General features: G+C 43.8%; 1 protein-coding gene across 1 annotated transcript in view; it reads right to left on the bottom strand.

Annotated features, from left to right (window-relative positions):
- The window catches only part of TRIM14 (tripartite motif containing 14), a 36,353-nt gene that overhangs the window by 15,549 nt on the left and 1,988 nt on the right, over positions 1-18,816 (bottom strand). Inside the window, exons 2-3 of the mRNA XM_030795620.1 lie at positions 11,348-11,443; positions 1,119-1,352 (exon numbers count right to left, since the gene is read on the bottom strand). Coding sequence (XP_030651480.1) covers positions 1,119-1,352; positions 11,348-11,443 — 330 coding nt within the window. The remainder of the gene's footprint in view (positions 1-1,118; positions 1,353-11,347; positions 11,444-18,816) is intronic.

Here is an 18,816-nt window from a genome sequence, read left to right as displayed (position 1 = left end):
TCACTCTGTCACCCGGCCTGGAGTGCAGCGGCACGATCTCGGCTCACTGCAACCTTTGCCTCCCCGATTCAAGTGATTCTCCTGCCTCAGCCTCACAGGTGCATGCCATCACGCCTGGCTGATATTTGTATTTTTAGTAGAGATGTGGTTTTGCCATGTTGGTCAGGCTGGTCTCAAACTTCCAGCCTCAAGTGATCTGCCACAGGGGCTATTTCTTAGACTCTTCCTCAACAAAGCCCAGTGGCCCAGGAGTACCATTGAGCCAACTGTGACTCAGCCTTTGAAATGTGCTCAGTAGCTGCAAGGACACCTGCCTTTTCAGGAGGGATGTCTCAATTTAAGACTATAAAGGCAGGCCGGTTGTGGTGGCTCACGCCTGTAATCCCAGCATTTTGGGAGGCTGAGGCGGGTGGATCACCTGAGGTCAGGAGTTCAAGACCAGCCTGACCAATGTGGAGAAACCCTGTCTCTACTAAAAATACAAAATTAGCCAGGCATGGTGGCACATGCCTGTAATCCCAGCTACTCAGGAGGCTGAGCCAGGAGAATTGCTTGAACCCAGGAGGCGGAGGTTGTGGTGAGCTGAGATCGCGCCACTGCACTCTGGCCTGGGCAATAAGAGAGAAACTCCATCTCAAAAAAAAAAAAAAAAAAAAAAAAAAGACTATACAGGCAGAGGGCCAGGCAAGGTCCCTTGTGGGGTTAGAGTCAGACAGACCTAGACAGACAGCCAGACCTGATACCAGCTCTGCCACCTACCAGCTGTGTGAGACCAGGTGAGTCACTTCACTGAGCCTCAATTTCTTGTTTATAAAATGGGGTGAGCCCACTTTGCAGAGTTCTAGTGAATATTAGTGCTAAGCTACACCATGCTCAGAACACAGGGGCCTTTGAAATTGGTGGCCGTTAATATTATTTAATTAGCCCAAGATGTGTTTTATCTTCCTAACAATGTATATTCTCTTGACCACTTGTGTGGGGTCAAGACAGTCTACATGGTGACAAGACAATAGTCCGTGTACTTGCTTAGTGTGTCAATACTGTGCTCAATGCCACAGTACTTGAGATGAAGTGTGGGTGGCAGGTGGCAGCTGTAAGAGCAGTGACCCCAGCATTACCTGAAGCCTCTGGACAGGATCGGGCTCCTGGCCGATACTCCAGACCCTGCTGGAGAGATCGTTCATGACGTCAAGTTGCTCTCTGCAAGAGTCAGCTTGTTCCCTGTACACCTGGAGGGTAAGCTGCGTGTTTTTATCAATGAATTTCTTGGCCAGCGCTTCCTCTTCATCAAGTAGTAATCTGAGTTCAGTGAATTTCCCCTTCAGCCAGGTTTTACTTGACTCTGCATTAGCCTAAAAACAGAAAAACCAGTTGCAGATGGCATGTCTGCCAACCAGGAAATCCAGAATAATCAACACGAAAAAAATTATAACGTCTGAAATGTGAGTTCAGTAAAGTGGCCAGTCAGACACAAGATCAACTTATAAAAACCAAAGCTTTCCTAAGCACCAGCCATTACCAATCGTAAAATGCACGGAGAAACAAAGATCCTTTCGAAAACGGGAGAAAAAATAGCAAAATATGTGGAAATGAACCTAATACAAAACCATATTCGTGACTGGAAGGGTCGATTACTATAAAGTCACTATTTATCTCTAAATTAGTCTATAAATTTGATGAAATTCTAATCAAAATCTTAACATGCTGATTAAAAATTATTAAATCATTAGGAGAGAGAATAAGCATAAGAAAAACCAAAATTGCTTTAAAAAAATCAATAAAGAGAAACCTGATAAGAGGTTATCTGCCTTATCTGCCTTATCTGATAACACAACAATAAATCTACAGGATCTAAAACCATGTGGCTCAAGCATAGATAAGAGGTCAAAAGTACAAAATAAAGAGTTTTTAAAAGAACTCAAATTATATATAGAAATGTATGTATGTGTATGTGTGGTGTAACAGTGGCATTTTAGAATAAATTTTTGTATTTTTTGTACTAAAAATATAAAAATAAAAATAATTAAAATAATATGAGATTCTCCACAATAAAAGGTTAAGGAAAACAAGAGAAGGTCCAGTTAAACTAAAACACTGTACATAAAGTCGAAAGAATAAATCAATTAGATTAAATACAAAACAATTTTTATTTATTTATTTATTTTTATTTTTTGAGAAGGAGTTTCACTCTTGTCCAGGCTGAGTGCAGTGGTACGATCTTGGCTCACAGCAACCTCTGCCTCCCAGGTTCAAGCGATTCTCCTGCCTCAGCCTCCTGAGTAGCTGGGATTACAAGCACGCACCACCACACATAGGTAATTTTGTATTTTTAGTCGAGACGGAGTTTCACCATGTTGGTCAGGCTGGTCTTGAACTTCTGACCTCAGGTGATCCACCTGCCTCAGCCTCCCAAAGTGCTGGGATTACAGGCATGAGCCACCATGTCCAGCCCAGAAAATAGTTTTTGATCATTAGATTGGAAGACTTTTAAGAGATTGAAATACAGTCTGTAAGGGTATGTGAAGTAGGGCATTTATATAAACTGTGAGTGGTAGGGTCTATTGGTACTTCGCTTTTAGAGGACAATACGACAATAGCTATCAATGTTTTTTTTTTTTTTTGAGACGAAGTTTTGCTCTTGTCAACTAAGCTGGAGTGCAATGGCAAGATCTCGGCTCACTGCAACCTCCACTTCCCGGGTACAAGCGATTCTCCTGCCTCAGCCGTGTAGCTGGGACTGCAGGTGGCCATCACCATGCCCGGCTAATTTTTGTATTTTTAGCAGAGACAGGGAGTTGGTGTTGGCCAGGCTGGGTCTTGAACTCCTGACCTCAGGTGATCTGCCTGCCTCGGTCCCCCAAAGTGCTGGAATTACAGGCATGAGCCACACTGCGCCTGGCCTCAAAGTTTTAAAAACATTTATTCTTTCATGCAGCAATTCGTCTTACTTTACTTATATCCTAGAAAATGCTTTCACATGTGCATGAAGATTTGTGTACCAAGATTCTCAGTATGTAGCTTCTACACATAGAAAATAGAATTAGGCGGGTGTGGCGGTAGGTGTCTGTAATCCCAGCTACTTGGGAGAATGAGGCTTGAGAATCACTTGAGCCCGGGAGGTGGAGGCTGCAGTGAGCTGAGATCAGGCCACTGCACTCCAGCCTGGGCGACAATGCAAGACTCTGACTCCAAAAAAAAAAAAAAAAGAAAGAAAAAAACATTGAAAAATGGGCGTCACTAGCAGAAACAGAAACAACAGTAGTGGGGAGCGAATGTTCTGAGAAATAGGGTCAACCACAAACAGCTCACTAGCACGCAAGCATCCTGTTACAAACACTCAGCTCACAGTCCACCTGCACCCAGGCATCCTGTCTGCAAGCATTCAGCTCAAGCAGCACAACCTTAGAAAACTCCGCCTCCAGCTCCTGCCTCTTTGCAGACAGTCTTCTTTCTGCTGTCTCACCCGTTGCTCCCTTTCAATGTAGCTCCCCCTTTTCTCTAAATAAATCTGCCTTTCTAAACTCAATACTGTTTTGGTAAATTATTTTATCCCCCTGTGCACCAGCCTCAGACAGTTGTTAACCGTGACATATTTGGCACAATTTTCAATATGGGACATGTATATAGGTTCATTATATAAATTGTGCTACATTCTTACAATGAAATAATTTATAGCGATTACAAAGAATGCAGTATGCTGATGCATGCTACAACATGGATGAACCTTGAAGACATCATCCTCAGTGAATTAAGCCAGACACAAAAGGACAAATAATTTATCATTCCATTTATGTGAAATAGCTAGACCAGGCAAATTCATAGAGACAGAAAGTAGAGTCAATGTTACCAAGGGCTGGGAGGGGAGAAATGGGGAGTAATTGCTTGATGATTTCAGAGTTTGTGTTTGGGATAATGGAAAAGTTTTGGAAGTAGACACAGGTGATGGCTGTACAACATTGTGAATAGAATTCATACCACTGAATTGAATACTTTAAAATGGTTAAAATGGCAAATTTTATGTTATGTATATTTTATCACCATAAAAAAGCAAAGAAGAAAATATAACAACAAAAACAATGCAGTAGGCCCAGTGCGGTGGCTCATGCCTGTAATCTCAGCACTTTGGGAGGCTGAGGGGGGCAGATCACGAGGTCAGGAGTTCAAGACCAGCCTGGCCAAGATGGTGAAACCCTGTCTCTACTAAAAATACAAAAAAATTAGCCAGGCGTGTGGCTGGCGCCTGTAAACCCAGCTACTCAGGAGGCTGGGGCAAAGAATTACTTGAACCCAGGAGGCAGAGGTTGCAGTGAGCCGAGATGATGCCATTGCACTCCAGGCTGGGCAACAGAGCGAGAGACTCCGTCTCCAAAAACAAACAACAACAACAAAAAACAATGCAGTAGACCTATATGTCCTGGCAGGGAAAGTTCTCCAAAAAAAACAGGTGAAAAAGAACAAGCTGCAGAATAATACATGCAAGATGATCCAAATTTATGTAAAACTAATAAAACAAAACCTGTATATGGATGTATGTATAAATCTATATATTTGCAAATGCAATTAAAATGTTTGTTAGTAGTGGTCATATTTGGCAAGAGGCACGGGATTGGGCGTACGGGAAAAGAGAGGCTCTCACTTTGTACTTTATATAGTTCCATACTATACCATTGTTTAAATTTTCAAAAATGACCATTTGTTCATGTATTATTTATGCAATTAAAAAAACACTAAAGCTGGGCACGGTGGCTCACGCCTGTAATCCCAGCACTTTGAGAGGCCAAGGGGGGTAGATCACGAGGTCAGGAGATGGAGACCATCCTGGCCAACATGGTGAAACCCTGTCTCTACGAAAGATACGAAAAATTAGCCAGGTGTGGTGGCGGGCACCTGTAGTCCCAGCTGCTCGGGAGGCTAAGGCAGGAGAATCACTTGAACCTGGGAGGCAGAGGTTGCAGTGAGCCGAGATTGCGCCACTGCACTCCAGCCTGGTGATAGAGCGAGACTCTGTCTCAAAAAAAAAAAAAAAAAAAAAAAAATTAAACATAGGCCAGCTCCCTTCCTCAGCCCAAACATCTGCACAGTCCACATAGCAGAATGACCCCAGCACCCAGCCAGTCACAAGGGGTGGGCAGGCTCCCATGATACCATGTTCTCAGGGGGACAGCATGTGGTTTGGCAGCAAAGAGGAGATGAGTTCTCTAAATCTGTGTTTCCTATCCAATGCTCCAGGCAGTGGATAGGTTCAGAGGCTAGCTCATACCACAGGCCTATGGATTACGCTGGCTTTAAGCTAGCCTGGGAATTAGTCCACATTTATATGGTTGCAATGGGTCAATGAGCCTGGACACAAATATATATTTACTGAATGACCAAATGAAGAAAATAAAATTATTTCAAACTCTTGATTTATGAACACATGTTGAAGCAATGTAAGTACACAAAGGACCTTTGCAGAGAAACCAAGAGAGCAAATATCTCCTCTCAACCAAGTTATGCTCCAAGCAGTTTTTATAGATCCACTTTGTAAAGTAGAAAATACAAAAAAAGCTTCATGACACTATACCTTGTTCTAACGCTCAGCACAGTGGTAACCAGTATGGAAAACAGCCACCAGAAAACCTGTATAAGCAGATGAGGCTGATTATGCAATATGGTCAGAAAGGGGTAGACAGAGAGAGGGAAGGGGAGAGAGAGAGAGAGAAAGACAGCGAGAGAATATCCTGGTCATGAAACAAGGAAGTATGCCATCTGGTTTGGGTCCCATTGGTTCAAAGTGAAACTGGATCCCAGCTGAACTGGGCTGGACTTTGAAGAGAGCTGGTGGCTGGGTGAGGGCCTAACAGAGTCTAGCTGAGCAGGGTCTAAGGACTGTGGAAGAGAAAGAAGCTGACCAGCCATGAAGCCCTAGTCAGGGAAGGCTGGGGGATTTTGCGTATAGATTGTGGGCTGCTATGTGAATCCACCTCTGGGTCCCGTGGAGAGTGAGGAGATGAAAGGAGGGTGCTGTTTTGCTGAAAACTCAATATGACTTCCAACAACCCTCCTATGGACGCCTCTCATGGGGTGCACCACCAGGGAAAGGAGGCTTGCTGTCCAACCTTGCCCAGACCACGTTAGCATGGGGACTCTTTAGACTCTGCTATGGTGGCAATGGCAGGCAGGAAGAGGCAGGGAGTGGCCATGCCCAGCAGGGGCAATGGACACCAGTGGCATTGTCAGCAGCATGACCTGGCAGGGTCCCCATCTTTTCGTTCCCAGTCTGGCAAAGGCTGGTTCATGTCCCCCCATTGGTGCCTTGATCCCAAGCCATGGCTCAGTCCCTACATCTCCTGTGGGTCACAGAGAAAGGCACAGAGCCAGCAACCGAGGCTCTTTATTTCACCCGCAGGTGTTCTGGGTCCAGTGCCAGGCTGGGCCCTTGTGTCTCAAGTCCATTTCCTGCCCATCCCCGGCTCTGCTCTGTAGGACAGAGGGGCTGAATCCTGCAGACTGCATTTTCAGGATCACTTGATGTCAGGAGTTCGAGACCAGCCTGGCCAACATAGTGAAACCCCATCCCTACTAAAAATACAAAAATTAGCCAGGCGTGGTAGTGGGCACCTGCAGTCCCAGCAATTTGGGAGGCTGAGGCAGGATAATTGCTTGAACCCGGGAGGTGGAGGTTGCAGTGAGCTAAGATCACGCCACTGTGCTCTAGCCTTGGCGACAGATCGAGACTCCGTCTCAAAAAACAAACAAACAAAAAAATAAAACAAACAAAGGAAATTCACTGATGCCAAAACCAAAGAGGAAACACAGTGTGAGTGACCTGGCAGGAGCTGAAGCTAAGTGACCTGGAAGGAGTGGAGCCAAAGGTGCATGCATGCAGATGAAAGCCACACCACAATGGGGACTGGCCATCTAGGGGGAGCACAGGGTACCTGGCCACATTCCAGCTGAGAGTGGAAAGGAGTGACCTGCATCAAGTCAGATCCACAAAGAGCTGCTCCATCCATCAACTAGCACCAGAAAAGCTCCACCCACTGGCCCAGGGAAAAGAAAAGGAATCTAGTCATCCATCCAGGGTTATAGGTGAAAAGAAAATCACCAGCAAAACAAATAAAACAACAGTTTTGCATTAAGTAGGGTTGGGGCCAAATTCATGGGAACTCAAAACTGAAAAATAATATGAAAATGAGTCTGGAGCTACTGAAACTCATAGCATCTCCTGAAGATGCTCATGTCACAGTGCTCTGAAAGGGCACACTCACAATCCACGGTGTATTGGACATCTATGGTAAATACCTACTGGAGACAAGATGATAATACACGTGACAAACCACACAAGAAAATGAACCACCATGCCTCACCTCCAGATTGGGGATATATTAGAATTGTATGTACAATATGACTCAAGCTACATGAAAAGCATATGCACATACAAGAAAAAAAAATCTCAAAATTTGAATAATGGTTGGCCTGAAGTGGCAGGATGCAGGATTATGGATGAATTTTTAAAAATCTGTTTCTCGATCAGGAATTGAAATATAAATGTTCACAGGAGCCAGGTTGTCAACACTGAAGGAAGTGGGCAGGGTGGAGCTGGGAGATCCCATGTCATGGGAGTAGCCATTGCTCAGCTCCATCTGCCCCCACATGAGAGTGCAGGCATAGGGTGGCAATATCTTTCTAATTTCCTAAATATAAATTTTTATACAAATATTTCTCAGGTTTAAAATGCTGACTATTAATTCCATTTTTCTTATTACCTTATGAAGGCCACTTAGGTATAAGTCTAACAAAACATACAGAATTTGTATGCTGAAAAGTACAAAATGCTGATGAAAGAAAACAGAGATCTAAATGAATGGAAAGATATACCATGTTCATGGACTGGAAGTAAACATAGTAAAAATGTCAATTCTCCCCAGATTGATAAACAGGTTTAACACAATTCCTATCAAAATCCCAACAAACTCTTTTTCTTTTCTTATCTTTTTTTTTTTGAGACACGGTCTCGCTCTGTCACCCAGGCTGGAGTGTAGTGGCATGGTCATTGCTCACTGCAACTTCAACCTTCTGGGCTCAAGTGATCCTCCCACCTCAGCCTCCTGAGTAGCTGGGACTACAGGCATATGCCACCATACCTGGATGATTTTTTAGTTTTTTGTAGAGATGGTAAACAAGCACATGAATAGATACTCAAAATCACTAGCTACTGGGGGAATGCAAATTAAAACCATGAGAAGGTATCACTACACACAGGTTATGCAAGTTACGATAAAAACTTGTGACAATACCAAATGTTGTCAAAGATGCAGAAAAACACTCTCTCATGCATTGCTGGTGGGAATGTAAAATGGCACAACCACTCTGGAAAAGCATTTGGCGGTTTCTTAAAAAACAAAGCAGGCAAGTGCCATATGACCCAGCAATAGCATTCCTGGGCATCTAACACAGAGAAATGAAAACTTATGTCCAAACAGAAACCTGGACACAACTGTTCCAAGAAGCTTTATTTCTAATAGCCCTAGACTGTACCAAACAGCCTATAATAGGTAAATGGTTAAAAAAAAAACCCTCTATGGTACATCCATACTACCGGATTAGTGGACTATTACTACTCAGCAATACATGGGAATGAACTAGTGGTTATCACAACAACTTGGGTGGATCCCAAGGACATTCTGCTGAGTGAAAAATACCTCAAAAGGTCATTTTCCATTTTTATGACATTTTCAAATGCCACAATTATCAAACAAATTAATAATTGCCAGGGGTTAGGGATTGGTGGGGGGGAGACAGTGGGTAGGAAGGTGACCATAAAGGTGTAGAAGAAGGTAGATTTTTTTTTCTTTTTTTGTTTGAGATGGAGTCTCGCTCTGTCATCCAGGCTGGAGTACAGAGGCATGATCTTGGCTCACTGCAACCTCCACCTCCTGGGTTCAAGCGATCCTCCCACCTCAGCCTTCCGAGTAGCTTGGATTATAGGCGCCACCATTCTGGCTTTTTTTGTGTGTGTTTTTTTTAGTAGAGATGGGGTTTCAACATGATGGCCAGGCTGGTCTCGAACTCCTGACCTCAAATGATCTGCCTGCCTCAGCCTACCAAAGTGCTGGGATTACAGGTGTGAGCCAGCTCACTTGGCCTAGAAGAAGGTAGAACTTGGCAGTGATGGAATAGCCTGCATTTTGATTGCAGCGGTGGTTATGCAAATCTATACATGTGATAAGCTGACATAAAACTATACACAGAAACCATTCCTTTTTTTTTTTTTGGATAGTGTGCTATAGTTATGTAACAACCCTTGGGGCAAACTAGGTCAAGGTACACAAAACTCTACTATTTTTGCAACTTCCTCTAAATCTATAAAAAGTTAAAAAGTTAGTTGGGGAAAAGGTCAAGAGAAAGAGAACCATGCCTTAGATTAAGCTGAAACCTACCCCAGGCCATCCCTCAGGCCAAGCTTATCCAACCTGCAGCCCGTGGGCCGCATGTGGCCCAGCACAGCTTTGAACGTGGCACAACACAAATTTGTAAACTTTCTTAAAACATCATGAGTTTTTTGGGGATTTTTTTTCTTTTTTTAGCTCATCAGCTATTGTTAGTGTTAGTGTATTTTACGTGTGGCCCAAGACAATTCTTCCAGTGTGGCCCGGGGAAGCCTAGACCCTCCACATGGGTCCTAATTCTTGGGGGCCCTCAAACCATATCTGCTCAGGCATTTGCAGACAGGGAGCCTGATCTTCAGGCCTCCCCACAGCCCTTCCAACATGACAGCTCTCACTTTCTAAATCCTTTGGTACTGTTTATCTCCTAGCCCAGAGTTCTGCTCGTGAAGACATGAGAGACACTATTAAGCTGGGGCCACAGGTGTGAACTATAAATGTCCTCAGGGTACCGGCAAACTGTCATGAAGACACCTGACAGAGAATGGACTTTAGGTAAATGTGGGAGCCAATTCTGTGGCCTGGCCCGGTCACAGGAGAAACTGGGTGCCAGCTTCTCCCATGGTCAGAGCCATTCCTCCTCTTGTGTGAATCAGTCAGGGGTTCCTTTTTTTTTTTTTTTTTTTTTGATAGGGTTTTGCTCTGTTGCCCAGGCTGGAGCACAGTGACGTGATCCTAGGTCACTGCAGCCTCAAGCTTCAGGGCTCAAGCGATCTTCCCACCTCAGCCTCTCAAACAGCTGGGACTGCAGGCATGCACCACCATACCTGGCTATTTTATTTTATTTATTTTTAGCAGAGATGGGAGGGGTCTCACTATCTTGCCTAGGCTGGTCTCGAACTCCTGGGCTCAAGTGATCCTCCAGCCTTGGCCTCCCAAAGTGCAGAGCAGGGGTTCTTCTAGCTGTCAGTGGGGCAGGCCCCAGGAGGGCCTCCCACCCCAGCCCTCACTGCGAGGAGGGAGCAACAGAGGATGAAAGGGGGAGGGAGCAACAGAGGATGAAAGGGGGAGGGAGCAACAGAGAATGCAAGGGGAAGTGACCAGCCCCTGAGGCCCTAAAAACACAACAACTTTGTCAGGTCAAAATGGTTACTTAGAATAATGTCAGCCTCAAGTTCCCATTCAAAATCCACAGAGAATCCATTCAAATATCATTATGAAAGGAGAGTGAAGAAAGTACCTATTTGTGGAACAGATCTATACCCTACTTGCTTTCTTTCAGCAAGGCAGTGGAATTAAAGAGATATCTGCATATTCCTTAAGCTGTGTTTTGCTTTGTTTAAGGCAATTTGGGATAATGGGCTAGTTCCTCCAATAGAGTGGCAGATGACACTAAGGAACCAGAGATTTGCCACAAAGCAAAGGAAACCGGAGCTCAGGGCCCCTCACTTGCAGGGCCCCTTCATGGTCTTGCACCTAATTCTGTCTGTAATTTTGTATTCTTTTTCTTTTTTTTCCTTTCGAGACAGAGTCTCACTCTGCCACCCAGGCTGGAGTGCAGTGGTGCGATCTGGCTTGCTGCAAGCTCCGCCTCCCGGGTTCACGCCATTCTCATGCCTCAGCCTCCCGAGTAGCTGGGACTACAGGCGCCCGCCACCACACCCAGCTAATTTTTTGTATTTTTAGTAGAGACGGAGTTTCACCGTGTTAGCCGGGATGGTCTCAATCTCCTGACCTCATGATCCGCCCGCCTCGGCCTCCCAAAGTGCTGGGATTACAGGCGTGACCCATAGCGCCCAGCCCAATTTTGTGTTCTTTTTCTAAAGAACCCTGAATTATAGAAGCTCCAGGCCCCACCAAACCTGATCTGCCCCTTCACAGTTGATTTTTATTTTTCATTGGCTCCGTATTGGGGGTCCCTTGTATCTAGGGGGAAATGTGGGCCTTTCCATCGGAATGAGGAAGAAATGTCCACTCGCCTTGAGCTTCTCGGTGGCATCTTCTATCTGGGTTATGTTGTCAGCGTGCTGCTGCTTCTTGATTGCCAGATGCTTTAAACATTCTTGGCTGAGTTTCTGTACAGGAAGGAGTTAGGAAAAAAGTCATAATACTGTCACTTTCCAAATAACAGGCCCCCCGCAGGGGTCACTTCCTTTTACCCTTGTATTCTTTTTCCAGTGGAGGCATCTGAAGGTGAGGTGACTTGCCCAAAGTCATGTGGCAAGTTGATGGATGAGCTGGGACTAGGACCTCTCTGATCCTCGGAGGTCCACATCAGTTATGCCTCAAATCTTGATTTGCACCCCCTCCTCACACTTTACTTATCTAGGACAAGTCTTGCTTGTGACTTGCTTTTCCAGCCTTTCAAGTAGGACTTTAAGGCAAACAGCTTGGGGTCTGGGAAAGAGCATCTACTTATTGAGTATTAACTGAGCACCTATTATGTGCTGGGCCTTGTTCCAGGTGCTGTCCTCATGAAACATACATTCCAGGGAGTCTGTGACCCTCTGGCCCTGGACTGTGTGAGAGGTCAGTGGAGTTCATGCTTCCTGCTCTTTCCACCTTCCATATCTTTGCTTTTTGAAATTGCTGTTTTCCCCAAGTCTGCTCTGCACTCCCCTTCCCCAAGGGTGTGATCTCATCTCCATCTTAGCCTTTCTTACAGCTGGCCTTACACTCAGCTGCTGGGCCCAGATCTGGCTGCCCCATTGACTGGGAGCTTCTTGAGGGCAGGCTCGCTTCATTCCCACTCCCCACAGGGACCAGGGGGTGACCCAAAAGTGTTTGCTGAATTGAACAGAATTATCAGGGGCTGGTCAGGCATGGTGGCTCATGTCTGTAATGCCAACACTTTGGGAGGCGGAGGTAGGAGGATCACTTGAGCCCAAGGAGTTCGAGACCAGTCTGGGCAACATGATGAGACTCTGCTTCTACCGCAAATAAAATAAAATAAAATAAAATTAGCTGGGCGTGGTGGCAAGCACCTGTAGTCCTAGCTACTTGGGAGGCTGAGGTCAGGGGTGGGTCACCTGAGCCCAGGAGGTTGCAGTGAGCCATGATCATGCCGCTACAGCACTGCACTCCAGCCTGGGCAACAGAGTGGGACACTGTCTCCAAAAAAAAAAAAAAAAAAAAAAGAATTATCAGGAGCTGCCAGCTTCTCCCCCAACCAGCCAGGGAACTCTTCCAGGTCAGGGAAGAATCTGATCTATTCCTTGACTCATGGCCCAAAATATATGCTGAATAGATGTTTGGTGAATGATGGATGGATGAATGAATAATGGGTGAATGGATAGGAAAGTGGGTATGTGGATGCAAAATGAGTATTCATAGTGTCAACCTTACATAATGAGATTCAAGAGCTGAGCATAGTGGCTTGCACCTGTAATCCCAGCTACTCAGGAGGCTGAGGTGGGAGAATCACTTAAGGCCAGGAGTTTGAGACCAGCCTGGGCAACATAGCAAGACCCCATCTCTACCAAAAAACAACAAACAAAACAAAACAAAACAAAAAACCTGGCTGGGCATGGTGGAGAATGCCTGAAGTTCCAGCTGCTTGGGAGGATGACATTCACAGGCTATATAAATGATTAGCAAAGAAATAAATTGATGGTGGCTAGCTTTGTTTAATGAACTATTCAGGCAAAATTGTTAAGAATGAAAAAATTAAATAAATGTAAATGGGATAAAAGTTTATAAATGAACATTTCATAGTGTTAAAAATTGTTTTCAGGCTGGGCGCGGTGGCTCACGCCTGTAATCCCAGCACTTTGGGAGGCCGAGGCGGGCGGATCACGAGGTCAGGAGATCGAGACCATCCTGGCTAACACGGTGAAACCCCGTCTCTACTAAAAATACAAAAAATTAGCCGGGCGAGGTGGCAGGCGCCTGTAGTCCCAGCTACAAGGGAGGCTGAGGCAGGAGAATGGCGTGAACCCCGGGGGACAGAGCCTGCAGTGAGCCGAGATCGCGCCACTGCACTCCAGCCTGGGTGAAAGAGCGAGACTCCGTCTCAAAAAAAAAAAAAAAAAAAAATTGTTTTCAGGCTGGGCACGGTGGCTAACGCCTGTAATCCCAGCACTTTGGGAGGCCGAGGCGGGCAGATCACCTGAGGTCGGGGGTTTGAGACCAGCCTGACCAACATGGAGAAACCCCATCTCTACTACAAATACAAAATTAGCCAGGCATGGTGGCGCATGCCTGTAATCCCAGCTACTCGGGAGGCTGAGGCAGGAGAATCACTTGAACCCGGGAGGCGGAGGTTGCAGTGAGCCAAGATCGCACCATTGCACTCCAACCAGGGCAACAAGAGTGAAACTCCGTCTCAAAAATAAACAAACAAACGAAAATTGTTTTCAGTAACTTAATATCATGTTATGTTAAATGAAGTAATAGGTCATCATAAAATGTCTGAATCATTTATATGGTATAGAAAAGCTAAATATATTTCAATCTGTTAACAAAAAAAAATTGAGGAGCCATCTTTCTAGAAATTATGAAATTATTTTCATCTACAAATGCTGGCAGCAAACAGCTAAAAATTACTTACTTCCTAGGTTTTTCACTGGAAATCTGGGTTACTAAGAGTGAAAATTGTAGTTAATATATGTGATTAAAACTACTTGATATAAACAATTCTATTTACAGAGTGTATAAAGAAAGTCAGATGTGTTTTTGGCAAATAAAGACTGTTGAAAGACAGTAATTTTTCTTTTGCATGAGAAAGAACTTTGTGTAGTCAAAATGATAATGGGAAAAGGGAAGTAAATTTTTGTCCTAAGGTAGAATGCCAAAATAAAAAGGAAGTATAGGACAAAACTGAAGATTTAAGCAAAGTCTAGAAGGTCTGTGGAAGATTAATGTCACAAAAGACATTTTGTATGTGATCAAATTGGTTAAAATGAGAAGGAAATGGCCGGGTGTGGTGGCTCATGCCTGTAATCCCAGAACTTTGGGAGGCTGAGGCAGGCAGATCACGAAGTCAGGAGTTTGAGACCAGCCTGACCAACACGGAGAAACCCTGTCTCTACTAAAAATACAAAAATTAGCCAGGTGTGGTGGCACACGCCTGTAATCACAGCTACTCAGGAGTCTGAGGCAGGAGAATTGCTTGTACCTGGGAGGCGAAGGTTGCAATGAGACAGTTCATGCCACTGCACTCCAGCCTGGGCAACAAGAGCGAAACTCCATTTCAAAAAAAAAAGAAGGAAATTTTTTATAAGTTTTTCTAAAACTTAAGTATTAATATCAAAAGCACACTCATGTAAGGCCAGAGTCTGGGCTCCTGTGTTGGAACAACCGGGTTTTATCAGAGCATTGATCTGCTCTTTAATAGAAAATAATGAGAGATTATCGAAGGTTTATGGAAATCTTATCTTGTGTAGTCAAAGATGACTGAGATTGGATGATTGATAATATACTAACACATAAGTAATTTTTTTCTTTTTTTGAGACAGGGTCTCACTTTGTCACCCAAGATGAAGTTCAGTGGTGCAATCTTGGCTCACTGCAGCCTTGACCTCCCAGGCTCAAGCAATCCTCCTGCCTCAGCCCCCCAAGTAGCTGGGACTATAGGCACACACCACCACATGCAGCTAATTTTTGTATCTTTTGTAGAGACAGGATTTCACCATGTTGCTCAGGCTGGTTTTGAACTCCTGAGCTCAAGTGATCTGCCTGCCTTGGCCTCCCAAAGCGCTAGGATTACAGGTATGAGTCACTGTGCCTGGCCTAAAAATAAAACTTGTTTTTCTCCTTTGAATAAAAATGTAATGTATTAATAAGAGATGGTAAAAGATGTATTTACTTTTGCATAAATGGCAAAGAAAAGGTAACCAGGGAGAGTTTGTCCCATGCTGTCTTTATTAGGTCTCTTGATTGAGAACTGAATCTCCTCTATCAGAGTGGTTTTTGCTTTTTGAAATCTTTGAATTATCATTTTGGCTAAATTAATTACCATTATTTTGTAGTGACCTGTGATTCTATTTTGATCATGTGTTTTAAACCTTTCTTATTTTTATGTCAAGTGTTTTAAACCTTTAATATTTGAGATACTTCTCAAAATTAAATTTCAAATTCAAAAATTAAGTCTTTTTGACCCAAGCTAACTTGGGCATAACCAGGACCCCTGGAAGTCCAAAAGAGACACATTAGGCTTATTTGGGATGTCAAAGTCATATGGGAAATATTGTCAAATAAGAAATGATGTTTAACCTTCTTTGAGTTATGTTTATAAAAGTGTATTATTAATGTGTTCCAAAATTGTATGACATTCCTGAAAGTCTGATATGTCTTGGTATATGTTATCAGTATATCATTATCATAATTATTATGATAAACTGTTGTATGCCATACAAATAACCAAATAGCCTGGTCAATTTCATCTTTGACCGTGGCTATTCTAAGCCTTTTATCATCCACAGACAATTTTTTTTTTTTTTTTGAGACAGAGTCTCATTCTGTCGCCCAGGCTGGAGTGCAGTGGCGTGATCTCGGCTCACTGCAAGCTCCACCTCCCAGGTTCAGGCCATTCTTCTTCCTCAGCCTCCCGAGTAGCTGGGACTACAGGTGCCCGCCACCATGCCCGGCTAATTTTTTTTGTATTTTTAGTAGAGACAGGGTTTCACTGTGGTCTCGATCTCCTGACCTCGTGATCCGCCTGCTTAAGCCTCCCAAAGTGCTGGGATTACTGGCGTGAGCCACCGCGCCCGGCCGACAACTTTTATTTTACTTTGATTCTTTAAAAAAAAAGTCGTTTATAATCAGCTACAAAATTTGCTTCTTCTTTAAAGAAATTTTTGGATAAAACCCTGACAAATACTCCTGAATACAGGTTTCTGGTAACTTCAGATATCATACCATTGGATTAAGAGCTTCCAGAACTCTAATAAAAACCTGAGGCATTCATGCAGACTGCTAACCCAACATCAAGCAGAGCAAGAATTATTTACATGGGACTAAACTGATAGAGGATAAAAGTGATTTTTATGATTTTAAAAATTTGAAACATTGCTGATTCTTTTTATATTGTTTTTCAGTCAAGAAAATTTTTTCTTTTGTCACAGCAACTGGATAAAGTATACTTTTGTGAGCAAAATTGAAACATTTGTCTTTCTCTCTACCTGATTTCTCCAAAGTTTGCAAACTATTTGTATTTATTTTATTTTTTATTTTCATTTTTAAAATTAATTAATTTTTTTTTTTTTAGACAGAGTCTTGCTCTGTCACTCAGGCTGGAGTGCAGTGGCACGATCTCGGCTCACTGCAACCTCCGCCTCCCAGGTTCAAGCGATTCTCCTGCCTCAGCCTCCCAAGTAGCTGGGACTACAGGTACATACCACCACGCTTGGCTAATTTTTCTTTTTTTCTTTTTGAGGCGGAGTCTTGCTCTGTTGCCCAGGCTGGAGTGCAGTGGAGCAATCTTGGCTCACTGCAACCTCTGCCTCCTGGGGTTCAAGCAATTCTCCTGCCTCAGCCTCCTGAGTAGCTGGGATTACAGGTGCCCACCACCATGCCCAGCTAATTTTTGTATTCTTAGTAGAGATAGGTTTCACTATGTTGGTCATATTGGTCTCGAACTCCTGACGTCGTGATCCACCCACTTTGGCTTCCCAAAGTGCTGGGGTTACAGGCATGAGCCACTGCGCCCAGCATAATTTTTGTATTTTTAGTAAAGACAGGGTTTCCCCATGTTGGCCAGGCTGATCTCCAACTCCTGACCTCAACTGATCCGCCCACCACAGCCTCCCAAAGTGCTGGGATTACAGGCATGAGCCACCACACCTGGCTATTTGTGAGTATTCTCATTTTATGACAACACAGTTATTTGCATAAGTTCAATAAGAATATGTTTTCTTTCGTAACAGACCACATTGGAGACACTGGTAATTTTACCAAGGCTTTGACTGAAATGATATATCTTCATATATGACCAGACTGCTTTCAGGAACTGAAATCAAGTTTACAGAGCCCATAAAAAGACCCTTAGGGGCCAGGCTTGGTGGCTCAGGCTTGTAATCCCAGCACTTTGGGAGGCTGAGGTAGGTGGATCACTTGAGTCCAGGAGTTTGAAACCAGCCTGGGCAACATAGTGAGACCCCGCCTCTATTAAAAATGTTAACAAGAATAAAATAAAATACAATAAAAGGGGGCCCAGCACTTTGGGACACTGAGGTGGGCAGTTCACTTGAGGTCGGGGTGTTCAAGACCACCCTGGCCAACATGGTGAAGCCACATCTCTACCAACAAATACAAAAATTAGCCAGGAGTGGTGGTGCACACCTGTAGTTCCAGCTACTCAGGAAGCTGGAATGGGAGAATCACTTGAACCTGGGAGGCGAAGGCTGCAATGAGCCAAAATTGCACTACTGCACTCCAGCCTGGGCAAGAGTGAGACCCTGTCAAAAAAAAAAAAAAAAAAAAGACCCTTGGAAAGACTGGACTGGCTTGGTCCTTGTCTACACAGTTCCCTTACAAGGTTCCCAACCTTGTGGTAAGTAAAGAATGTCACTTTCTGACAGGTCTAGGAACCTCAATATATTTTGGGACCTTGAGAGGAGAAGAATTCACCCAATGTGTATGGGTATCACAGGCATAGTCTGATGGTGAATCCTTGGTTTGGCTTTTTGGCTGTGAGGCTTTTAAAAGTCAAGTCCAGGCCAGGCGTGGTGTCTCACACCTGTAATCCCAGCAGTTTGGGAGGCTGAGGCAAGAGGATCACTTGAGCCCAAGAATTCTAGACCAGCCTGGACAATATGGTGAAACCCCGTCTCTACAAAAATAATACAAAAAAAAAAAAATTAGCCAGGTGTGGTGGTGCATGCCTATAGTCCCAGTTACTTGGGAGGCTGAGGTAGGAGGATCGCTTGAGCCTGGGAGATGGAGGTTGCAGTGAGCCAAGATCATGCCATTGCACTCTAGTCTGGGTGACAGAGTGAGACCCTGTGTCTCAAGAAAAAATAAGTCGAATCCAAAATTCCTTATGAAAGTCCCAATAATGCAAATTATCAGGCCAAGTATAATGCTAAAACTTACTTTGCAAGTAAATTTGTCCTATCAAGACTCATTTTTGGTAAAAACAGGGAACTAGAGAGAGAAAAATTATGTTTCAGAAGAAAATCTTAGCACACCTGTTATGCACACCTGTTATTCCTGTTATTAGATTCCAGCCCTGGCCATTGTTTTTGAGTTTTTATTTTCCTACAATTTGGACTAAATCCTGAATTATTTCCTGGCTACAACAAGGAATGTTGTAGAAAAAGTTTTAGAAGCCAATTCCTGGCTTTTAAAGAAGGCTTGGGATTTTCTTCATGATGTTTTTAGTTGACTCCCCAGTGGAATAGGTTTGGTGGTGTTCTGCCGTAGAGATTCTCTTTTTCATTTATTTATTTATTTATTTATTTATTTATTTATTTATTTATTTATTTAAGACAGAGTCTCACTCTGTCAT

This window comes from Nomascus leucogenys, chromosome 1a (genome assembly GCF_006542625.1).
Source record: "Nomascus leucogenys isolate Asia chromosome 1a, Asia_NLE_v1, whole genome shotgun sequence".
Lineage (NCBI taxonomy): Eukaryota > Metazoa > Chordata > Mammalia > Primates > Hylobatidae > Nomascus > Nomascus leucogenys.
The sequence above is the reverse complement of the archived record's forward strand: the minus strand, read 5'-3'. Positions and strand labels throughout refer to the sequence as shown.